General features: G+C 36.3%; 2 protein-coding genes and 1 long non-coding RNA gene across 3 annotated transcripts in view; 1 reads left to right on the forward strand and 2 right to left on the reverse strand.

The window, feature by feature from the left end:
- LOC136805319 (AP-5 complex subunit mu-1-like) overlaps positions 1 to 20,485 on the reverse strand; it is a 52,299-nt gene extending 31,814 nt beyond the window's left edge. Inside the window, exons 1-5 of the mRNA XM_067061906.1 lie at positions 20,285 to 20,485; positions 19,497 to 19,614; positions 1,978 to 2,073; positions 884 to 984; positions 353 to 425 (exon numbers count right to left, since the gene is read on the reverse strand). Coding sequence (XP_066918007.1) covers positions 353 to 425; positions 884 to 984; positions 1,978 to 2,073; positions 19,497 to 19,614; positions 20,285 to 20,352 — 456 coding nt within the window. The 5' untranslated portion in view covers positions 20,353 to 20,485. The remainder of the gene's footprint in view (positions 1 to 352; positions 426 to 883; positions 985 to 1,977; positions 2,074 to 19,496; positions 19,615 to 20,284) is intronic.
- On the forward strand, positions 2,687 to 18,250 carry LOC136805313 (putative leucine-rich repeat-containing protein DDB_G0290503). Its single transcript, XM_067061899.1, has 4 exons — positions 2,687 to 3,148; positions 13,898 to 16,291; positions 16,671 to 17,278; positions 17,699 to 18,250. Exons 1-4 carry the CDS (start codon positions 2,765 to 2,767, stop codon positions 17,922 to 17,924), a joined length of 3,612 nt encoding a protein of 1,203 aa, XP_066918000.1. The 5' UTR covers positions 2,687 to 2,764; the 3' UTR covers positions 17,925 to 18,250.
- Positions 4,715 to 7,044, reverse strand: LOC136805321 (uncharacterized). The gene is made up of 4 exons (XR_010846372.1): positions 6,992 to 7,044; positions 6,319 to 6,423; positions 5,545 to 5,619; positions 4,715 to 4,789 (listed from the first exon to the last, which is right to left on the reverse strand). It is a non-coding gene; the product is annotated as an uncharacterized lncRNA (long non-coding RNA).
- Positions 20,486 to 22,837: the final 2,352 nt, after the last annotated feature.

Consider the following 22,837-nt stretch of genomic DNA (forward strand, 5'->3'; position numbering starts at 1 on the left):
ACAATATAGGAAATTTTGCCCCTTGAAAGATCAAAATTTGGTCAAATTAGTCCCAATAAGGTACATTATTTTCAAATCCACTTATTCTCAGCCTGAGCAGTTCCTTAACAATTCCTTATTTTTTGAACCATTTTCAGCCTCGAGTTCTTTATAAACGTGTTCCTTATAAAAAAACGTGTAATTCTCAGTTCCCCGCTACGAGGAAACTGTTGTAAAATGTTTTCTATGATTCGAGCAAATTGGACTTCCCGTTCGATTTTGAATCAGCGAGAGTTAACTGTTGAATCTCCACAAGAAAAAAAATACCCGAAACAACTTTTACGAAATTAATGATTGCACGATTGATACAAACCTCGTAGTTGTTACCAAACCCAATAAATTTCGACATGTTTTGAATGAGTGCAAAAGCTAACGCGACACCAGGACTGTAAAAGTTAAATATAAACAATGAAATGAGGCAAATAGTTTTCGCTGGAAAAAGATTCCAAAATACTTTTAAAAAAAGATTGGTCCGTAGAAAATACCTTCGTCCGTCCCTTCGTGCACTTTAACTCTCCTATTACTGTATTATGAAATGGTTTGTGAATCAAAAAACTTGATTGTCTCTGATTCACTTTGATTTGCAAGGGACCAACAATGAAGGGACCAAGGATATTTTGGTCCCTTGCAGATTTTAATTATTTATTTAATTGTTAAATTGTTTATTAATTACCTATCAAAAGAAAGGTAATAACTTGACGGTTTTCCAATCATTTCGAAATGAACTGGGGATTAGAACTCGTAAAAATTTCTAATTGAAATAATTATGACGTGTTCGACGCGGAATGTTATTCTTAGTCTTCTGATGCAATCCTTAGCGTGCTAAAAATGAAAACTTTCTCACCTGTAAAGAAAATCACAGCGATCCTCATTTTTTTCGCCTTCCAACAATGTTTTGTTTACTTTCTCCTCAGTATGAGGGATACAACAGAATATCAGTCCATTCTGCAATTATAAAAAAAACTATGATTAATTTTTGTAGTTATCTTTCAAACCATTAGTGGTGTGTATTTAGGGAGCGATTGCCGAGTGGTCGAAGGCACAAACCAGGGATTCGCGGTTATAATCATCTTTATTTAACGAAAATCCTGCCTGTGGACAGTTTTCTACGAATTTCTAAAAAAGTTTAATCGCGTGTCTAAAGGAGCGATGGCCAACTTATGAGCGACATCCGAACAGAGATACCCTCAAAGGCGTCAGTGCTACAAACTAGGGATTCGCAGTTAGAATCCTCGCTCCTTCCAAAGCTCTATTCAGTTAAATGATAGCCAAGCCAGCTAGCCGTGAAAACACTCGAAAGACTACGTGTAAATTAACTCCTAGATTAAATATCGACTCCATCCATTTACGGGTTAGAAACAAGAATAAAACCGCAACTAAAATCATAAGTTCTGATCTACCCCGAATGACACAAAAAAGAAAAACACGTGGGCACCTAATCTCATAACAGTTTATCTATTCTGCGCATACCATGCTCTGCTCTAAAAGGATATGGTGATTGTGAAGATTTGACCTGGCTGTTTAACCAAAAGATTCAAAACCGCGTTGCTTTTTTCTTGAAAACGAAAACGAAAGCGAAAGCAACTGTGTTCAAATGATTATGTTTATGATTGGCTTTTGATTTTGGTGCGATTGTTTTGCTTTAGCAAATTAGTATATCCAAATATGGATGAAAAAAGCTCAAAGCGGTGTTCTCTTACAGAGTCATGGCCTTTAGTATCAAAATCTACTCGGGGATAAGTTATACGTTTTTATAATGCATGCAAAAACTTTAACAGAGGCGGCACAAACATTTTTTCGTGAATGTAACAGCAGCTCGCATAACCTTACGCTTAATCAACGTCAAATTTAGTAGGTGCCAACCCTAACGAAGAAAAGAAAACAATTTAAGCTTTCTTTTTAATCTGATGTGAAATCTTCAATTACTGTAGTGCATACCTTTAGAAAAGCGACAACGGGGAATAATTTTCCATCCAATAATTTGTATACAGGAGTAATCTGCTTTCTTGAGCACGAATCCAGGTCTGCCACAAACTGAAATGAAAAGAAGAAAAAGAAATTTAGAAAATCTAACTCATTGTTTTTATTTCGAATTGTCCACATCAAAGATGTATATAATTTTAGGGGCTATATCATCGTTTATAGCTATATTACAGTAATATTTTAAGATAATTTTGCGCGATGCCATTTTTTGTACATAGGCAAAGGATCTCGAAGGTCTGAAGAGGTATCGTCAATCGGAAGTATCTTAAACTTAGAAATCCTGGTTTTCGACAGTCGGAGGTACTTTTCTTTGGCAGTCGGAAAAGTATCAATCAAAACGAGTCTTCGCGGAATCAGCAGAATGCCATGACAAGCACGAGAAAAGACTTTGAAATCAAGACATTTCTGTTTAGTACATTAGTGTCTTGATTATATTCTTCTATTTCAATGTGGTCGGATTGCAGAAGGTACTTTAGTCAACAATCTTCTCGAGCATCACTTAGTTACGTTAATAAAATTTTTTCCTGTGAACACCTTCGAAAACCATATTTTATAAGCCTCGTTCTGATAAGTCACGTGATTTTTTGCTCATGACGTCAATTTATTTTTAATAATTATTTGACGTCACTAATTTTGAATTCAGATATAGTCCGAATCATCAAAGAAGCAGTAACGTTCTGGATTTTTTTGACTGGAATATTGTGGAGAATATTGTTATTAATCATTTATTTATTAAAATTTCATGATGTGGTGGCGCGCCAACGTTTTGTTCAAAGAGGATTTGGCGAAAAGCAGCAACACACGCCTCCCAAAGAAATTTGACGCCACTAGCAAGACGGGCACCGATCAAAGCGCATCGTCTAATACTGACGTACCGCAACGAAGTATTTACCGAACACACATGGATGAGTTCTTTTCCGTCCCTGATTCACACCTCGGCTCATCTACGGGGATACTCCACGTTGGAAAGATAACACAAGGTGAAATCAACAAGGCATTGGAATGCCAGTTAAGAGTACTTCAGTATCATCAAGAAGCACATAAAAAACTAATCGAAAAAATGTTAACTCAAAAAAACATTGCGGAAACAATCGATGAAATAGATTCTGAAGAATCTAGCAGCCAGGTAATTCTATTGTTTAGAATCTTGAAATTGATTTATTATCTAAACACAAGGTCGTGGGTTTATCTTAAACTAGGTCTTGCAAAGAAGAGAATTATAATATTTTCACTGTAATATGCTATGAAAGCAATGCTTTACGGTGTAGGAATTCCGATTTCGATTACTACTGCGGTACTACGGTTCAACTACTCCCAGAGTCAAGCTATCTTATTAGGTAAATTTTGTAGGATATCTCTAGTAATGTTAGTAATCGTATGACTCTAGGGATATCTGTCTCGTGTTACTTACTTTACTACCTTCATGCGAAAGTAAAAGTTAAATGAGGTCAATTTAGGAAGAATAGCCGGAAGTTTGTTTTGATATTTAAAAAAAAATTGAAATAGAGACAGGGTGGCCACTCAAAAAAACAAGTAAAATTCCAGGACTTTTCAAGGACTTTTCCAGGATGTTTTTAAACTTTTCTAGGACTTTTTATCCTAAAAGAAAAGCATTTTCTCTCGGAACTGAGCTATGTATGTGAAAAATATTAACGTAAAAATGAGGTGCAAAGCTTTTTCTAACTTGCTCCAAAGCAAAAGTGCTCTCTCTTTACTTTCCTTCCGAACTACTGTAAGCCAATTCTTCATTTCCCCTTAAAAATACAAACAACCTCCGAGGTAAATTTCCTACAAAAATACAAAAAACTTCCCAGGTAATTTTCCTTCAAAAATACAAAGAACACCCCGGGTAATTTTCTTTCAAAAATAAAAAGAACATCCCGGGTAGTTTTTCCTTCAAAAATACAAAGAACTCCCCAGGTAATTTTCCTTCACAAGTACAAAGAGTTCCCCCATGTAATTTACTTTCAAAAATACAACGATGAACAACACTTCTTTTTTGATTATACAAAGAAGGTTTTAATGCTTTTTAGAAACTGCCCCTCGTTTTCCTTTGAGAATACAAAAAAACATAATTTTACGCTCTACTTTATTTTCCTTAGAGAATACACATATTACTATCTAGTTACTTTATTTGTAATCAATAATAGATTGACATTAGAATAATTGTAAAATATCTATACAGGGTGTCCCTAATTAAAGTATCGAGTCGAAACACAACTATGAGTAGAAAGTTTTATGTGCGTGTTCACAAAATTGTATTTTAAGCTCTCCCTCTTTTTTCTTTGTCATTACGATTAATTTATACGCTGTAACTACCTTTTGTAATAAGCCTGTGTGATGGAGAACGTTCTTATATTTTAGCGATAACACACACAAACTTTTCTACTCAATCGCATGTTCAAACTCGATACTTTAATTAGGGACACCTTGTACATACCTTCCGACTTATGAGATTTAGATTTTCCTTTGGAGCCGTGTGACTTTTTGGATCCAGTTTTATGCCTTGCTCTTACGTGTTTACTCTTCTTAAAATTGGTCGGTTCAAATTTTTCAACATTTCCAATTTTATGAATTTCTTTAATGTCTTTTAAATTTACATTACTATTGTCTTTGACTAATTTTTTATTCAATATTGCACTCAAACCATGCGGTGATTTATTTTCAGTTCTCTTCTCAGAGACTATATGAGTTGTATGAATGTCATGGGTTGTATGTACAGTGTTTTGGTTATATCGTTGCGTTGAAATACTAGCTAGTCCAGAACCTAAGAAAACAAATGAAAGATATGAACAGTCAACAACCTTTGTATAATTCGTCAACAGAGATATGACCACTGACCTTTATATACCCTGGACCAAGTTTCTCAATCCCGGTCAAGCAAAATCTTTGATTGGAGCTTGGTCCAGGAATATATGAAGGTCAGTGGATATGACACCCTTGGGAATATATTAGCGAGTTTATGTATCTGTGTTTTTCTGTGACGGAAACAGTTAGCTTCTGAGGTTACCGCACTCGATTTTGAAGGCCAAAATTGCAGGTTATTTCAAATCTTTTCAGTTACTCTTCCGTCCTCAAAAGTGCAAATACATAAACTCAGTATTGAGTAAAATAGAATCAGCAAGCAAAGAAGGTGAATGATGCATCCCAAAAATAGATTTTGTTACGCAAATCTAGACTTTTAGTGAAAAGTGATGCGCTTTGGGCTCTTGTACACCTTTTTTTAATAAGAACAAACTACATAAGAACATAAGGCTTTGATGGCCAAAATGCTAAGAACAAGTTAAAGAACATCTTGGGGCTTTGCAGACTCTAAAACACCCGGTTTCTTAGGAAAATGGAAAAAAATGCTCAAAAAATGGTGAGAATAAGAACATTTTTAGGCTTAAATTTCAAAAAGTTAAGAACACCGGAAGGCTTCAAAAATTTTGGATGTTCTTATAAAAAAAACGTGTACATTTTTCTACGAATAAAATTTATGCAAGATAAGTTGGTGTAAAAGAAGTTCGTGGTAGTACAAACCTTTGTGCTCTTTGGATGACGTCAGTTTGTGTGACGATAGTAATATGAGTAGGAGAAGAAGTTTATGCATCGTGTCTAAAAAGATAGTGAATGGCATTATGTCTTTCGGAAGATTTGGGAATTTTGCTGAATTTTGCCTTATGCCTTGAAAATATTGAAAACTATCCAAAAGTGCTTCAACCGATTCATGATATTCACGATGTAGTGTTTTCTACGCCGATTTTTGCCAGTAGTCAATTGGTAGATTATGAGAAGAATATTTCTACAATAGAATCCCGGTTATTCGAAGTAAATTGTTATCCCCCTTGGAGCTTCGAATAACCGGGAGTTTACACTGTACTTTAAATTTGCCGCACTGGGCCAAAACGAGGTGTTTCCGGGTAGTATATTACGTCACGAAGATCATGAATTGAAAAAGAGCAATACTGTATATCCCATTGTATTTTTCTGTATTTCTCTTATCAGAAAATCCTTTGTTTAATGGTTTTGTTTTTAGATAAGAGTGATATCGTTTGCTTACTCATCAATTTTAATCCAAAAGCTTTTTAATATTGAATTGACACAGATGTGGAGCAAGATTGGTCAGAAAGATGAAAAGAAAAACATGTTTTGCTTATATCAGCATAATACAGTATAACAATAGGCAGACATTGTCCTGATATGAAATATGTGTCTGATATGTAACGGGAACAGTTATGTAAACATAAAACCTTTAAGCTCGAGCTATAATATAACAAAGTATGTTTGAAAACGTAAAAAAGAAATAAGACGTACAATTTTATGGTGGTATTCACCAAGGCATATTCCTCGCTAAACTTCGTTCATGAGTTTGTCAATCCCTTCTCCGTGCTCCAAATATTTTTATTCTTTGTTAAAGTCCTAAAAATAATCAAGATTGAGCTATGTTCCCTTTTTGGCTAGCAGAAATGTTTTGTACCTGTGTACATAGTAGTTATGTACAGGCCCGGCGGAACCACTGTAAAAAGTGGGGAGGCTGAAGACTCAAAATGAGATAAAACTCGCTGGGAATTTGAGAAAAAATTTCATCAAAGTTGGGAGGCTGAAGTCTCCCCGCTTCCGCCGGGCCTGATGTAGGCTATGTAGTGAAGTAGGAAACGGCTCCTTAAAAGAGTCCTAGCTGGAAAGAAATGGTGTTTCGTCTATTTAACTATAATCAGCTGGTGACGCTAGCAGACGCTAGATGGACGTTGTTTTGAAAACTTCTCCTGATTGTTATCACTGGGTCAACGCTGGAGACAAAAGGAACGGTCAGCATGATAAAAGTGTGCATAATCTAACTCCGAAAAAAAACTACTAGTATATGTGAATTAAAATATCAACAATAAAATAATTACAATCTCTGACAAAGACAATGAAATAAGATTTATAATATTTTTAATATATTCTGCCATAAATTTATATAACAACCATCAAAAAGAAATCTTACAATTTTCTCGCTGCAGGGCACACCTTCTGCATCGTTCAAAATAAACTTCTAAAATGAAACAATTAGAAAATCATTAACTGTGAAGAATAAAGACCGTCTCCTTTTTTGTGCTCACTTTCTGTATAAGAAAATAAAATTATGTGTTTTGATTTTTGAGCCGCACTGCATAGGCCATTCTGCTAGGCTCTACAAATGGATCAAAATTCACTAGCCTGAAAGACTATTGAGAAAGCACGATCCAAGCACTTTCAATTATAAATAAAATTTCTCCCTGACCAGTTTCGACTGACATTTCTAAGAACTTTGTAGGTATTAACTGGAATTTGTCGAGAATGTAAACATTTTCGTTGAACAAACGTAAAAAACACGTTTGGCGCTGTTGGAGGCGTGTTTCAAAAAAAAAACAGACCACTCATTACTGTAAAGTAGAAATTATCTTCTTTGACTTGAAACCTTCAAATTTTATTAATGAGGTCACTACCATACTACGCTCGACTACGCTACCACTTTATGATACACGCTTTTTTTTTTATAAGAATGGTGTAAATCCATTGCATCATGGATATTCTTAACTTTTTTGGGAAAATCATCCTAAAATATTCTTACAGCATTCTTATTACTCGGGGGTATAATTGGCAATTTATAATTTAAAATGCTCTGAAAATGACATTCTTTGCTTGAATAGCAAAATTCCATGATGGTGATATTCTTAGCATATTCTTGATTTTTAGGCCATTTTCATCATGGAAATTCTTATAAAGTGTATTCTTATAAAAAAAAAAGCGTGTAATAAGGCAATACATCAGGCTCGGCGGAAGTGGGAGACTAGGGAGACTTCAGCATCTCCACTTAAGAGCAAATGAGATTTTTTCTCAAATTCCTAGCGAATTTCATCTCATTTTAAGCCTTCAGCCTCCCTACTTTTACGGTTGTTCCGCCAGGCCTGTACATAATCTACAACCATCTACCGGGTGCGCCAAGAAAAATATATTTGCTTGTCAAGATATTGTGAGCTTACGGTCAATATCTTTTGTTGATCCTTTTTTTATTCTATAGAGGATCAAGCTTTGGTACATAAATCTTTAAAGTCGGTTCAGTCAAACAAAAGAAGGCGTTTATTGGAACTACCTGGACCAGCACGCCTTCTTTATAACGGGACATTTATTTACGATTGTAACAACGTCAAAAAGTTAAGAACATCTGAAGACTTTAGAACATTTCAGATGTTCTTATAAAGAAACCCCGAAAGAAACGTGTACAGGAAGAAAGCAATAAGAAAAGTATTTTGGGCCAGATGAAAAAAAAATTCCCAAAAGTTTCTCAATGGGAAATTTGAAGGTCCTAGGTCCCAGTTCAAAAACAGTTTGGTGTGACGTAACATGAATTAGATAATAGTCCTCCTTGGGACAGAGAGCTGCTAAATTTGACAACGGCAAAATTTCACAGCAATAAAGCATGGATTTTAAAAAGGCTTTTTTTCAATGCTTAAATTTAAAAAACTTCCATAATTTGCGTTATCTAATAGAACTAAATGCTTTTACAAAAATTTGTCATGAGAATTTAGTCACTTCCAGCTCGTTTCACTCTTGGATAGGTAAAAAAAGAAAGCTTATAAAGAACCCAATACCCACTCTATCGATGATGGAATCCATTTCATGGGGTAGGGTTCTTTACGGTGACATTATGCTTATTATTAGTGATTCTTATAGATAAAGATGCGTTTTTTGAGCTGAAAAATTCTTTTTTACAAAAAACTGCTTGAGCCATCTTTTACTAACCTGATAACAGATTGTGTATTTTCTGGCCCAGTACGCTGAAGCTCTAAAGACGTGGGCGAAAATATACAATCTGAAGAATATGGTCACGCGCCTGTTCGCGGACCGCGTAGAATTTTATTTAAGAGGAACAGGTCCGAGTGCAATGTCGACAGGGAAGGGTGTCATGGTCGACAGGGGAGGGTGTCATGGCCGACAACTTTTGGGTCGGGAGATATGTCAAGTTCTCTCAAAGCAAATTCAGAACTTTTTTGGAAAAGAAGCATGCAAAACATTATTGTACTTCACAAACAAGGTTCTTTTATGGATGAATATGCTCAAAAAAGAATCTCTTTTGCTTTAAACTGAACACACAAAGAAAACAAAGTAAATAAATAACATACACAAATATCACTTAAAAAGGGAGAAAATCATAAACAAACATCTTTATATTATCAGTAGAAGAAAACTGAAGCTATAGAAAATGAATACAAACCATTACTGAATACTTTTATGAGGTTTATAAAGTATAAAAACCAAAAAAAACTTGAGTTTTAAAACAATAACAAACATCCATTTTCACCTTCCGCCTCCAATTTGAAACCTTTCCACTTGCAAAGCATTGTGGGACAGAATTTTAATTCCTATCTATAAAACGCACTTTTTATGGAGCGCCATTTTAATTTTTAAGTTTTCGGCACGAGACAAAAAGTTGACTCAAAATTTCTGTAGAGATAGGGCCATTTTCCTCAGATGTTAGTTTTCAGCGATCTTTAGAGCTTCAGCGTATCGCGTTAAGAAAACTCCACAGCTGCTATCAGGTTATCTTTTACCTACTTTCATGCAAAAAATCAAAAAAAAAAAGATCCAATATTTCACAAAGTCCAAAAAACTCTTTCTTTGGCTGTTTTTTAGCTGAAATTTACCCTAAAAATGTTTTCCCAAAAATCGAGCTCCGTCGCACATTCGATGCTAATCAAAAATAGTGTGACATTGCAAAAAATGCTCAAAATCAACTTTTTGGAATAACTCTTCATATTTTTTGAGTCAGCCATAGAGATTTCACAGGGTAATAGACCTCAACGTGGAGATATGATTAAAAAAAATTTTTGTTATTCGAGTCAAAATTGTGGCTGCAGTTCAAAAATTCTAGTTTTTTTTAAGTCTAAGCCACACGATATTGAAAAGTGATCTCTGAACGGGACCTTCTAGACTTGAAAGAAGAAAGGCTGAATTTTCCAAAAAGTGTTAACAGGGTGGCCACTCAAAAAAACAAGTAAAATTCCAGGACTTTTCAAGGACTTTTCCAGGATGTTTTTAAACTTTTCCAGGACTTTTTATCCTAAAAGAAAAGCATTTTCTCTCGGAACTGAGCTATGTATGTGAAAAATATTAACGTAAAAATGAGGTGCAAAGCTTTTTCTAACTTGCTCCAAAGCAACGAAATAGTAACCTGAGATCAGATTGTGAATGTTTTCTGCACACCACGCTGAAGCTCTAAAGGGATGTGTGAAAACAAACAATCTGACGAATATGCAATCTCGAAATCGTAAGGACCGCGTTCGTCTAAAAGGACTGGGAATGACAATAAAGTTGCGCGATTGTGTTTATGAATAGGGCGCCGTATTAGTTTTTATTTTTCCGGCGCACAACAAGATTCTTGTTGTAGAATTTTCCGTGGGAGGACTATTTTCCTCAGATGTATAATTTTCAATAGCCTATACTAGACGTCACGGCTTTTTTTCTACACTGTAACGTCTATTCCACTTTGCGACTTTTTCGAATGTTTTGAGCCCAGGTTTTCGGGCTCTAAACATTCGATTTTTTGACGTCACTTTAAACGTTTGAAGCTCCTGCAGTATCAAAAAAATAGAATTTGCGTCAAAACACTTGAAAGGCTTCTATTTTTCGAAAATCGTCAAAGTGGAACTCACTAAGAAACGGGATAAAAAATCCCGGTTTTTGGTGAGGTACTCGCTAAATTTTCAAGTGCCTTTAGAGGTTTACCGTGCGCGTAAGAAAATTTTGAACATCTGTTATCAGGTTACGAAATAGAGAATGGGCCAATTTGATTTTAACCAAGAAGACAAGAAGCCCAGAGGGCATGAAGGCCCAGCGAATAAAAATATGAACTGAACAAGACTTAAGTAACAGAGAGGATTTGAACCTAAAGTTGCTAGTACAAGCCAAAGACGCCTTAAACCACTCGCCTATCTCTTATTAGCAACAATGAGAAATACAAAATATTTAATCTTATATACAGAAGTGTTTTGTTCCTAGCACGTGAACAACTGAACTGTTCACATGATAGAGAAACTTGTAAAAACAACTTTTTAAAAAGAACATATTCCTAAAGAGAAGAAGGTTTGTTACTCTGTGTAAATCACATTGTTTCTGCCAATCATGTTTTATAGAGACGTGTTTCAGCCAATCAAATTTTTCACAATATGTACTAGCCTGTGCTTGAAATAAAACGCGTATCGCCTAGTAAATTGTTACACACTGACACCGGGCAGAATGCTAATGAAAGGCCCACTACGCTAAAGCTAGCTGGGCCAATAAAGAAGATTTGCATAGACAATCACATAGCTTTAAAAAGAATCTTACAAATTGTCATATGCTGAAAAATATTTGTTGAAATATTTTTTGAATAATAATAAATTGTCTTACTTGTTGAGGATATTTTTAGGCGACAAAGATTTTGTAAAGTGAGAGTTAACCGTACATTACTCTTGTATTTTTGTTTTTAAAGTAACCAATACGGATTTCGAATTACTTTTCGAGCAAAAAAATTGGGTTATATGTTTTAAATTGCATTCAGCTAATTGGTCATGAGGCGCACAGTTAGATTACCATTCGAAACTGCTAGATTGTCAAAAAAAAATTGCAAAACTAGATTTCAAAAAAATTACCAAAATCTTATTGCGAGCAAAGCGAGCATGAAAAATTTGAAAAATTATTTCACCAAAATTGATTTCAGGGCGCAGTTTAAGACGCACAAAGTCTAACTTTTAATAAGATTTAACAAAAAAGTTTTGGCGCCCCTTTCCCTTTCTCCTCCAAAAAGCCAATTTAAACAATTTTAGTGGTGCATTATCGTTTTCATCAACAATTGGAAAATATCCTTTTTAGAAACAGAAACGTAGGATTATCTCTTTGAAACGCAACAAGATAATATTTTCGAAGATTGGAGTGATATTCTGCAAAACTTCAATGGGTGTATTCATAAAGCTGGTGTTTTATAAGTGTCTCATAGGAACCAGTTTTTAGACGATAATGCTTTTGGCTTTTAGCCAAACTACTCTTGGGTACCTAATAAGTGTACCCCTCGCTAATTAATTTTTTGAAAAATTCTCCACCCATGACATTCGTATTCCACCCCACCCACCCCCTGCTAAAGTTTTGGGAAAATGTTTTTGATAGTTCCCTCTTTTGCCCTAATCCTTCTGTATTAGCCTGCTTTTCCAAAGTTTCCCACCCAGGGCATTTTAATTCCAACCTCCCTGAATAGATTTTGAGATTTTTTCCAACTGCTTAATTCCAAACCCCGTCCATTGGTACCCGAGAGTATGCCATTATGTTTGACGATTTTGACAATATTCATGACTTCTGCAAACACAGATATTAGAATACAGAAAATAAAAGCAATAAATATCTGGTCAGAATACAAATTCCTTCACGCTTGATCGCTTATAGAGAAAGGTTAAATTCCAGAGGACTAACAAGGAAAAATATTCCAGGACTTTTCCAGGACTTTAATCAATTTTCTGAATTTCCAGGACGCTTTTCCAGGACTAAAACAAAATCCAGGACTTTCAAGGACTTTCCAGGACTTTCCAGGACTAGTGGCTCTGTAGAGAGTTGTGACCTGAAGTAGCACTCTTCATAACGTGTCATGATTACTGTTAAGTATAAAAAACTATTGAGGGTAAACAGAGTTTAGTGAAAATAAGCAAGCAAGCTTACACTTCCTGTTAGAGTGGCAAACCTTCATAGTTCGGACCCTCCCCTTTCTTAAGGGGGGGGGGTGACACCTTCCGAAAAAATGGGGATCAGAAATTTTCATGAAAAAAGGGGGGATAGCTAGGAAGGGGAGGGGCTTACATATATATTGTAGATTATCTTCAAGGCTGTTGTAGGCATTTTGAAGGCACTGTGGTATAGTGGTCATTGACTTTGGTTGCTGCACAGGCGACTGGGGTTCGATTCCCACCCACAGCGGTTCACTTGGCAAGTGAATGAACCTTCGTCCGCGAAAATGGACCTCAAAGCCTCCTGCGACTCAACCAAATAGAAATAGAAACAAGCCCTTCCATGAAAGGAAGTTTTCTGTTAGAGTAGTCTGAGTCAATTAGAAGAAAGAAGTTTATCATTTCCCTTTCTCTCTCTAAAGATATTTCACATATATCTATTAGCTCTTTTTGCATGACAAAATCGTCCATTGATGCCTTTAAGCGATATATCTTGGCTTTTGAAAGATATACATATACAGTACATCTCCAAAACTAATTTCGCGAATGAAAATAAACCAAAAATTCAAATTATCCGTAAAAATTATAGTCTCAACTCCTTCAGTGTTACTTTCCTTCAATGAGATAGCTCGATTCTTTTCGGACCTAGGATCACAGTGACCCATAATGCCGTCCCTTCTTTTAACCCTGGCCGAATAAAAAATCAAGTCAAGAATGGTATTATTTTTTCTTAGTCTGGATGTGGACGCGTGTTTGAAACTAAAAAAATATTTATGAAATTTAAGTTTAACGGAGTAATTGCGTTTTAGTGACCTAGAAACAAAATTTGCTTCAGGGGGTACATGTTCAATAGAGAAGAATGGTTGGATCCGACGTGCCAGAAAATTTTTGGGATTTCATACTCTCTAGTTTGGCTGAAACAGCCTATCTAAAAGTCAATTTTAAACAATAGGAAATCTTAGATGATGTGGAATATCAGGTATATCTTCAAGTTAGGGTTTCTAAATAGTCAGCTAAAAGAACTAGCAAAACGTTCTGCAGATAGAAGAGTCCAAAAGTATTTTTCTGGTGTCGTAACACTATATAATCTAGAAAAATTTGCGGGGGGGGGGGCTACGGTACTGAAAGGGTTAAAGAGTACCACCGAGAAGATTAACTCAATGAAATTATCCGTATTTTAGGTGAAGGGAAGAAACTCACACAACGAAGACGATCGAGCAGCCAACCAAGAGGGCCAAGAGTGTGCTGATACCGATAATGGAAGGTTAAGGATCGCGCTGCAGTATACAATAGAGGAGTGTGAACAGCTTCACTCACAAAACAAGGCTTTCAAAAGTGAAGTACGTTCACTGAAACACGAGCAAGATAAATCCTTGCTTAAACAAGAAACTGAATCATACGCAAAGGACATCATGATCAACAAATTGACTGATGAATGTTGTTTGGCAAGACGGCAACTCAAAGATTTTACATCGGACGTTGAACACGATGTCAAGTTACTGGCACAGAACATGACTCACCAGTTCCAATCAAGCTTGGAAAATGCTGTACAAAGCCACGAGGATACTCAAAAAGCGTTCGTCGAATTCCAATCAAAGTTGGAAGCTGAGCAACATCAGAGTTTATTGAATCAGGAACTGATTAAAGAGCTTCAATCAAGTTTGGAGATGGAGAAACATGCTCACAATGCTTCCGACCAAAGTGTCGTATTTTTGAAATCTAAACTAGTGGAAGAGCAGAAGAGAAGTCAGGCTTCAATAAACGAAGTTGCGAAACTTACTGAGCAATGTGTTCTTGCTAAGGAGGGCCTTCAGAATCTGACGAGTGAAGTTACTGAGAAAGTTGAAGCTGTCACCAGAGGATTTAAATCGATTCTGGAAAGAGAAAAACTGTCTCGGGATGCTTCAGAACAGAAGGTTGTGTTTTTGGAGTCTCAATTCGCAGAGGAAAAGAACAGACACGAGGAGTCAAAAGGCGAAGTTTCGAGACTTACTGAACAATGCCAACTTGCTAAAAAGTATGTTCAGGCATTGGAGTCTGAGGTTGGTGAGAAAATCCGGGAAATCACCAGCAATTTTCAATCTTTGCTTAAGCAAGAAAGACATGAGCATGAGCTGTCTATGAAAAATTTCGATTCTCAATTGAAAGCATACCAACAAGAGTCATTATCACGCAATAAACTCATCGCTGATTTACAAGCAGAGTTGACCGAAGAGAAGAAAGGTCACGATTTGACAAAAAAAATAACGGATTTGGAGGTGAAAGCCAAGGAGTTAGCTAAAACAGAAGTTGCCAAGCTCACTAAACAGTTCCATCTTGCTAAGGAGAATGTCCAAAGTTTGGAGACGGAAGTAGGTGACAGAATTAAGGAGGTAACCAGCGAGTTCGAAAATATTCTTCAAAAAGAAAAGCACGCCAACGAAACTGTTATGAAAAATATTACATCTAAATTTGATACTGAATTGGCGATGGTGAAACAAGATGCTCTCAAAAGTGAAAAACTTGCCAGTGACTTGAAAAAAGAGCTGGCTGGAGAAAAGAAAGGACACGATTTGGCCAAAGAAAGAATAATCGAATTCCAAACAAAACTATTAAGTGAGCAAACAGAAAATGAGAAGCTCACAAATGAATTCATTGTAGCTAAGGCGCATATTCAGAAGATGGATATGGAAGTGGTTGAAAAAATCAAGGAGTTGAGTACTAGTCTAGAATTAGCTATCAGTAAAGAAAAACAAGCACATCAACTTACTAAGTTTAGGCTGGAAGAAATGGCAGATCTACGTCAAAAAGAAAAAGTCAACCTTGAAAAAGAGTTGCTTGAAGCAAAGCAAGAGAACAAATTAGTAAACGAACAAATGGATGGATTGAAGAGACAATTGGACAGTGAACGGAAAGATAAAGAGATTGCTCAAAGTGAAGCGATGAAACTTAATGAGCAATGTGACCAAGCTAAGATGCAGGTCCACGAGATGGAGGTAGAAGTAGGAGAACAGATTAAAGAGATCAGCGCTAGTCTGGAATTATCTGTCATTAAAGAACAGAGCGAGCATCAAGTGACAAAGCAGAAACTGAAAGAAGTGGAAAGTTTGCATAACAATGGAAAAGAAAGGTTCGAAGAGGAGATGGCATCCAAACAAAATGAACTGAGGAGCCAGGAGCAAACGATTGTTGATCTCACTGAAAAACTTGCCCACGTTGAAAATCTATTTTTTGATGAGAAGAAGTATTCAACGAACGAAATCGAATCTCTAAACCAACAACTAGATTCAAAGACCAAATTTGCCAAGAACCTAAATGTTCAGCTCGAAGACTTGGCAGAAGAGCTTAACCTGACTGATGATAATTACCACCAAATACAAGAAGAGCTGAAAGCAATGTCCACAAAAGCGTACACTCTTCAACAGAGATTACAACAACGAGAGCTAGAAATACGAAAGCAAGTGGATGAGATTTTTACGTTAGAAATCAATGAGAAAAAGGGAAACTCAAACCGCCAACGCTTGAAATTCGACTTAGGTTCAAGCAATAAACAGCTTAAACACCAAAAAGCTCTGAACCGAGACCTAATCAACCAGGTAAGATATATTACTTCTATATATGAGAGAATTATATCCAGCTTATTCAGCCCAGTTAAGTGGTTTAAACATCTCGATTTTCTCCAGAACTTTTGAGGAATTTTCAAGCGAATACTGACTGACGTTAGTTGATCCTCAGATCCACTTTTCGTCAAACTTTTGTTTGGTAGCTTTAAGTGTAAATACTTTATCTCTGGTTTAGACGCCTCACTTCTTTTGACGTCGATGCAATGACTTCTTTCGATCTTTTCAAAACAAAGATTTTAACTGCCAACTTTCTATCAATTTATTGCTTACTCTAACAATTAGAATAGACTGGGCAAAAAGTTGGCCGTCTAAACTAGAGCTTAGTTTAAAAAACTTCAATTTTGTATTTTAGCTACGACAAAAAGATGATTTATTGACGAAGACCGAAAACAAACTATCGGCAACCAAACGATTCGTAGAAGTTTTAAAAAACAATGATGCTTCTAAAGATGGTGGCGATAATTCGAACAAATCCAAAAAGAAACCAAATAGAAAACGTAAATCGAAATCAAGTCATGTCATTCAAGTCCTTCCTAGACCAACAATAACAAACTTGAAAGAGGAAGAAGTTAACCAAACAGATGATGCCCGATTGAGGGAGGAGTTCACAAATGAAAATATTACGCCCCAAACGCCAAATAACACGATCGTTGGGGATAAAGGTGAAAACTACACCAATATAGATAATATTACCATGAAACCAAAAGTTGTTCCAATCACTGCTAATACCAACTGTCAAGAAAAGTACAAGAACAACACACAAATAGCAGAAAATACTGTAAAAGAATTTCCATACGGTAAGGATAATGGAAATAACACAGAAATTTCGAATGTGAAAAACACATCTGACGCAAATGCGAGTAACTCGGTGGATGTGACGGTCGAGAACGGAACACGAGCAGCAAATATCAAAGGTGAAAAACGAAGAAAAGTCGGAAAAAAGGCAGAACCAGCTAAAAGGTAATTTATGAATGCAGCCAGGAATAAAAAATTAAAAAAATGAAAAACTTTGACAAATAAACTATTTTGATACTGTTAGCTTAAGGGTGGTCGCCAAATTTTGAAGGTCAACACCAAAATCTTTAGTAAAATCCAATTAGAAAAAATCGGAAAAATCTATAAACAGTTATCTAAAGAAATTGTCAAAAAAAGGTTTTTCGTCTGAGATGGGAAAATGATTTTTGAGAAATACTTTAAATTAATGCCAAAAAATCTGGAGCAAGTTTGCTGGTCCCCTCAGCTAACAATGCCTTTTTAACCAATCCCCGTAACTGAAAGAGCCCTTAACTCAAACAAATTTGCATTGCCCGTCCGTAGAATTATGAATACACATCACTGTTACAGTTTTAAAAAAATCTTGAAATCTTTTCTTCTTTACAGATTAGACACCACCAAGCAAACAAGCCTCCGTTCAACCGAAAATGAGGAAGACCACAACAACGGTGTTGGTGATTCTTGGAAATCCCTATGGATCATGTTCATGTTCCTCTATACTACCTTCACGTTGGTTACCCTATTTTATCCTGATCAAGTTCAGGAACTATTTGAAATATCATCTGTCGAAGACCCATTCAGTTTGTTAACTGGTGGATTCCTTAAACATTAAACAAATTAAAATTATAAAATTATTCCTGTAGTCTTGCAAGTCAACTCAGCAACGTTTCTGGCAGTACTCGGCAGTCTTGCCCGTCAACCCGGCGGCTTTTCTGGCAGTACTCGGCAGTCTTGCTCGTCAACCCGTCGGCTTTTCTGGCAGTACTCGGCAGTCTTGCTCGTCAACCCGTCGGCTTTTTTGGCAGTACTCGGCAGTCTTGCTCGTCAACCCGTCGGCTTTTTTGGCAGTACTCGGCAGTCTTGCCCGTCAACCCGACGGCTTTTCTGGCAGTACTCGGCAGTCTTGCTCGTCAACCCGGCGGCTTTTCTGGCAGTACTCGGCAGTCTTGCTCGTCAACCCGGCGGCTTTTCTGGCAGTACTCGGCAGTCTTGCCCGTCAACCCGGCGGCTTTTCTGGCAGTACTCGGCAGTCTTGCTCGTCAACCCGTCGGCTTTTTTGGCAGTACTCGGCAGTCTTGCCCGTCAACCCGACGGCTTTTCTGGCAGTACTCGGCAGTCTTGCCTGTCAACTCGGCGGCTTTCCTGGCAGTATTCGGCAGTTTTACACGTCAACCCGGCGGCTTTTCTGGCAGTGCTCGGCAGTTTTGCACGCCAACTCGGGGACTTTCCTGGTAGTACTCGGCAGTTTTGTTCGTCAACCCGGCGGCTTTCCTGGCAGTACTCGTACTCGGCAGTTTCGTCCATCAACTCGGCGACTTTCCTGGCAGTACTCGGCAGTTTCGTTCATCAACTCGACGACTTTCCTGGCAGTACTCGGCAGTTTTGTTCGTCAACCCGGTGGCTTTTCTGGCAGTACTCGGCAGTTTCGTTCATCAACTCGGCGACTTCCCTGGCAGTACTCGGCAGTTTTGCACGTCAGCTCGGCGGCTTTTCTGGCAGTAATCGGCAGTTTCGTTCGTCAACTCTTCCTCCCTAGACCCCACCGGTAAGTATTATCACACCCTTTTTGATATGATCAAATTATCTCAACTCAATTGTAACACTACACTCTTTTTTATATAAATGAAATAAAGTATAAACAAAATTTAAACCTTGAAAATGTGTCACATGTGTCTTACATACATAAGTAACTTACACGTAAGTTTGCTATTATCATTATTATTTTCAATGATATAAACCAGCATGAAATACGTAACTTTCATAATCATGAGATATTACTTTTGTAAAATGGGCTCTTCAAGAAAAAAATTGAACATGGGGATGGAGGATAAAACATTTTTTGGAAATTTACCCCTGGACATTATGACTTTTGACCTCCGGACAGCATATTTAACCCCCTGGACAAGCATCAGTTGACCCCCAGACATTAATAATTACCCCTAAACAGGGCAGTTTTGCCTCCCAAACAAGGCAAATTTTGTAGACTTTTCACTACCCCCGGACAATATATATTCTCCACCCCCCATGTACAAAAATTTTCTAGGAGAGCCCAATGCAGGAGGGGTATTGACAAAGTTGAATTCTTTAAAAAGGATGCTTGTAATTTTTGCTAAGAAAAAAAGACAATTCAAAATATAAAATGAGATCCTCACGATTTACCATAAAAAACCAGAGGATTGCAAACCTTGTCAGTTCTGTTCAATTGTAAAGCTTCTATGATCAACAATGGACAGTTTGGTGGAATGGGTACGTAGTCATCACCGAGTGATTTCTTGCATTTCCGCTCAATTACCGGGAAGGACCTAAAAGATTGATAAGACAACTGTTACTAATCTACAGAGATTTGCTATTAAGATCTTATTGAACATAAATATGCAGTGTGCTGACGAGTCCTAATAAGGAAGAAATGTATATGCTGCTCTGCCACCCAAATCTTATAAGTGAATATGGTTGGACAGAAGTTATTATTTTCTTTTTAGTTACTTATTTCTTCACATACCATCGTCGTCGTGATAGAGTTTGGCTTTCAGTTCTCTACATTTAATTTCTAGGAGTTACTTTTTACTTGAGTCAACGCAATGACTGCTGTAAAATGAAACTTTATCTTTTAATTTAAGTCTATTTTTACAAGTACTGGGGCTCCGTTCACCGAATTGTCTCGAAACTAAGCCGTACAAAGTACTTCGATGACCAATGAAGATTCACAAGGCTGAACACCAAAAGTTATTACTTATTTAAGTTTGCCTCTAAGCCTAGCTTCCACAGGAAAAGCTTTATGAATCTAAAGGCAGAAGCCAAGAATTTAATTTATGTTTCGAACAGTTTTGAGACGGGTTTGAGACAATTTGGCGACCGTTACCCACCGGTGTAACACTAAAAGCTAAAAGCTTTGACTTTTAATGCTTGCTTCAATTTATTTGGAGTGAGGTTAACTTTGAAACTCGAAAAGTAAATAATTGAAAGTGGTCTTACCTATGGAACAATATGTTCTCCGGAAATCGTGTTGTTGGTTTAATGATATAAATTGCCCGAAAAGACATTCTTCTTGTTCTTCTCAAAAGTTTTTTGTGATTGATACACTAAAACTAGATTTCCCAACGTTTTTACTCCATTTCCAGCATGACGTTATTTTCTAATGAGTTGTTGATGTGTATTTTATTCTTTGATATTTTTTTCACTGAAATGACAAAAAAAATTGAAAGTTATCATACCCAAATCAGCACAAATAAATTTAATCTCCTTGGCTTTTCTGGTGATTGTAGTGACGGCTGCAAGAGATTGGCTGTTGGCATACACGTTTTTTTTATAAGAACAAACTATATAAGAACATAAGGCTTCGAGGCCCAAAAATTTAAGAACATTCTAAGAACATACTAAGGCTTTGGAGACTTAAAAACATGCAATTTCTTAAGAAATTACATCAAAATGCTCAAAAAATGCTGAAAATAAGAACATTTTAAGAACATTTTTAGGCTTCAAATCCAAAAAACTAAGAACATCCGAAGGCTTCGAAAATTTTTGACGTTCTTATAAAAAAAAAAAAAACGTGTAAAGGTACAGCACACAGCTACGGAAAGCAAGGTAAGGTCCTTATTTAAATCCCTGACCAGGTCATAACAAAGATAAAAAATGACAATTGACGCCTCTTTGCTTAATGATCAGCAATTAATAAGAACAATCAAGGGTTAAGGTCGAGTAATTTAATGGAGAAAGTCGCAACCTTCAGAGGCGGATCTGGGATTTTTCTGAGGGGGTTCAAAAATCTCTTTTCAAAAAAAAATTTTCGGAACAAACGTTTTGGGCGTAAATTTTGCACCCGCCCTGTTTGGGCGGTGTCACCTTTTTTCCATTCAACATAGGGGACGTGAATGAGCGCCTGCACGTCTGCAGTTCCCATTACCTATGAACTCCAAACATAGGCCTCAGCGGGTTAACATGCGCTGAAAGGAGGGCGGCAGGCCAGTTTTTTTTTTGACCCGGCTTGAACAGCCAGACGCTGAACGTGTAATAATCGTTTGTGGTGATATTCATATATACATTGGGAAATTCCCTAACTGCAATTGCGCACATAAAACGTACATAAAACGCACATAAAACGTTCATAAAACGGAAATATAGTTTGAGCAAAGAAAAAGAGTATTATATTTCTTATATTTCTTTTATTTTGATAAAACAGACACCCAGATCATGCTCAAAACTGCTTGTTTGGTGTATATTCTTTTATATATTCATGGTTCTTGCAGAAAATGTTTTTGAGAAAGCCATGGATAAAAGAGCAAATAAATGGTTTTGAAGAAAAGTTTGAAGAAAAAATAAGACAATTTATAATATTAAATACTTTACACACTTCAGTTTCATTTCGTGAATGTTTAAAACATAGTAAAAAAGTTCGATAATTTATTCTTATAACCATTTTTTATGGAATTTCTTTGTAGCGAATTAATTGGCTGACAATCAAGCAAAAACTTTTCATGTTGAGTATGTTTACATTATAAAACCAGAAATGGATAATATTTTGAAAACAGTGATCAAGTTAAAAAATAAAGGAGATTATTTATATAATACATATAATACAAGGGAATACAATAAGATGGAAAAATAAAAGATTGCCAAAAAGTGGAGTTCACCATGAGTACTAATATAATGTGTTTTATTTGCAAATAGACTCAAGAAATTCTAGCTCTCATTCAGAAATTAGATGAATAATCTCATAAAAAAGTTTGATGTTTTTAAGAATTATTAAAGGTACTAACAGTAATCATCAACAATCTGTAGGAAAGCACTTTTTCAACTTTTTCAATTGTATGGAGTGTTGTTTATAATTCTATTGTAGAGATTGTTGTTATATATCATTTCATAAATTCTGCATTCAATTGTACTCTTTTATGCTTACTTGTAGGGGGGGTGGAAGATGCAGGGGCAGTACAGTACTCTCAGAGAAAATTCATAAAATGGGGGGTCATTATTAACTGATTTTGGGGGGATTTTCCCAAAAAAAAACAAGGAAAATGAAGGTTTTGGCACTTTATCAGGAAAATTTCATAAATTGGAGGTCATTACAAAATGCTAATTGGGTGATTTTTACCAAAAAATTGCAAAATTACCACCTACAATTAAGCACAAGAGGGTAATCTTTTCAGAGGTCACCAATGTCTCTTTTTGTATAAAAGTACCATATTATGACATGACGAAACCCAAAATATTTCCTCGCATCATATTATCTTGAAGAAATTTCATTCTTCAACCAAATTCAATCAAATTGCTAAAATGTTGTCCCCTAACCAAACCTTTCTTCCAGTCTCTGTTATAAAACAAATTTTGTTTTGTTTTTCTATAATAGTTTTCAAAAATAAAGCTAGCTAGCTTTTTTTCCATGTGAAATTTATCAATGTCCAATGATGGGAGAAGAATCTCTCGAAACGTAGCCATGTGAAATTCATCAATGTCCAATGATGGGAGAAGACTCTCTTGAAACGTAGCCAATCGCAAATCACGTGATCCATACATAGCTAGGTAGATTTTTTC

The sequence above is a fragment of the Clytia hemisphaerica genome, unplaced genomic scaffold, assembly GCF_902728285.1.
Source record: "Clytia hemisphaerica strain Z4C2 unplaced genomic scaffold, Clytia hemisphaerica genome assembly, whole genome shotgun sequence".
NCBI classification, from domain to species: Eukaryota; Metazoa; Cnidaria; class Hydrozoa; order Leptothecata; family Clytiidae; genus Clytia; species Clytia hemisphaerica.

Bases quoted from the DNA above. Each gene is read 5' to 3' on its own strand.
- LOC136805313 (XM_067061899.1), top strand. From the start codon at position 2,765: ATGATGTGGTGGCGCGCCAACGTTTTGTTCAAAGAGGATTTGGCGAAA. The intron at 16,292-16,670 runs GTAAGATATATT...TTTGTATTTTAG, and splicing joins ACCGAGACCTAATCAACCAG to CTACGACAAAAAGATGATTT. The intron at 17,279-17,698 runs GTAATTTATGAA...TCTTCTTTACAG, and splicing joins AAGGCAGAACCAGCTAAAAG to ATTAGACACCACCAAGCAAA.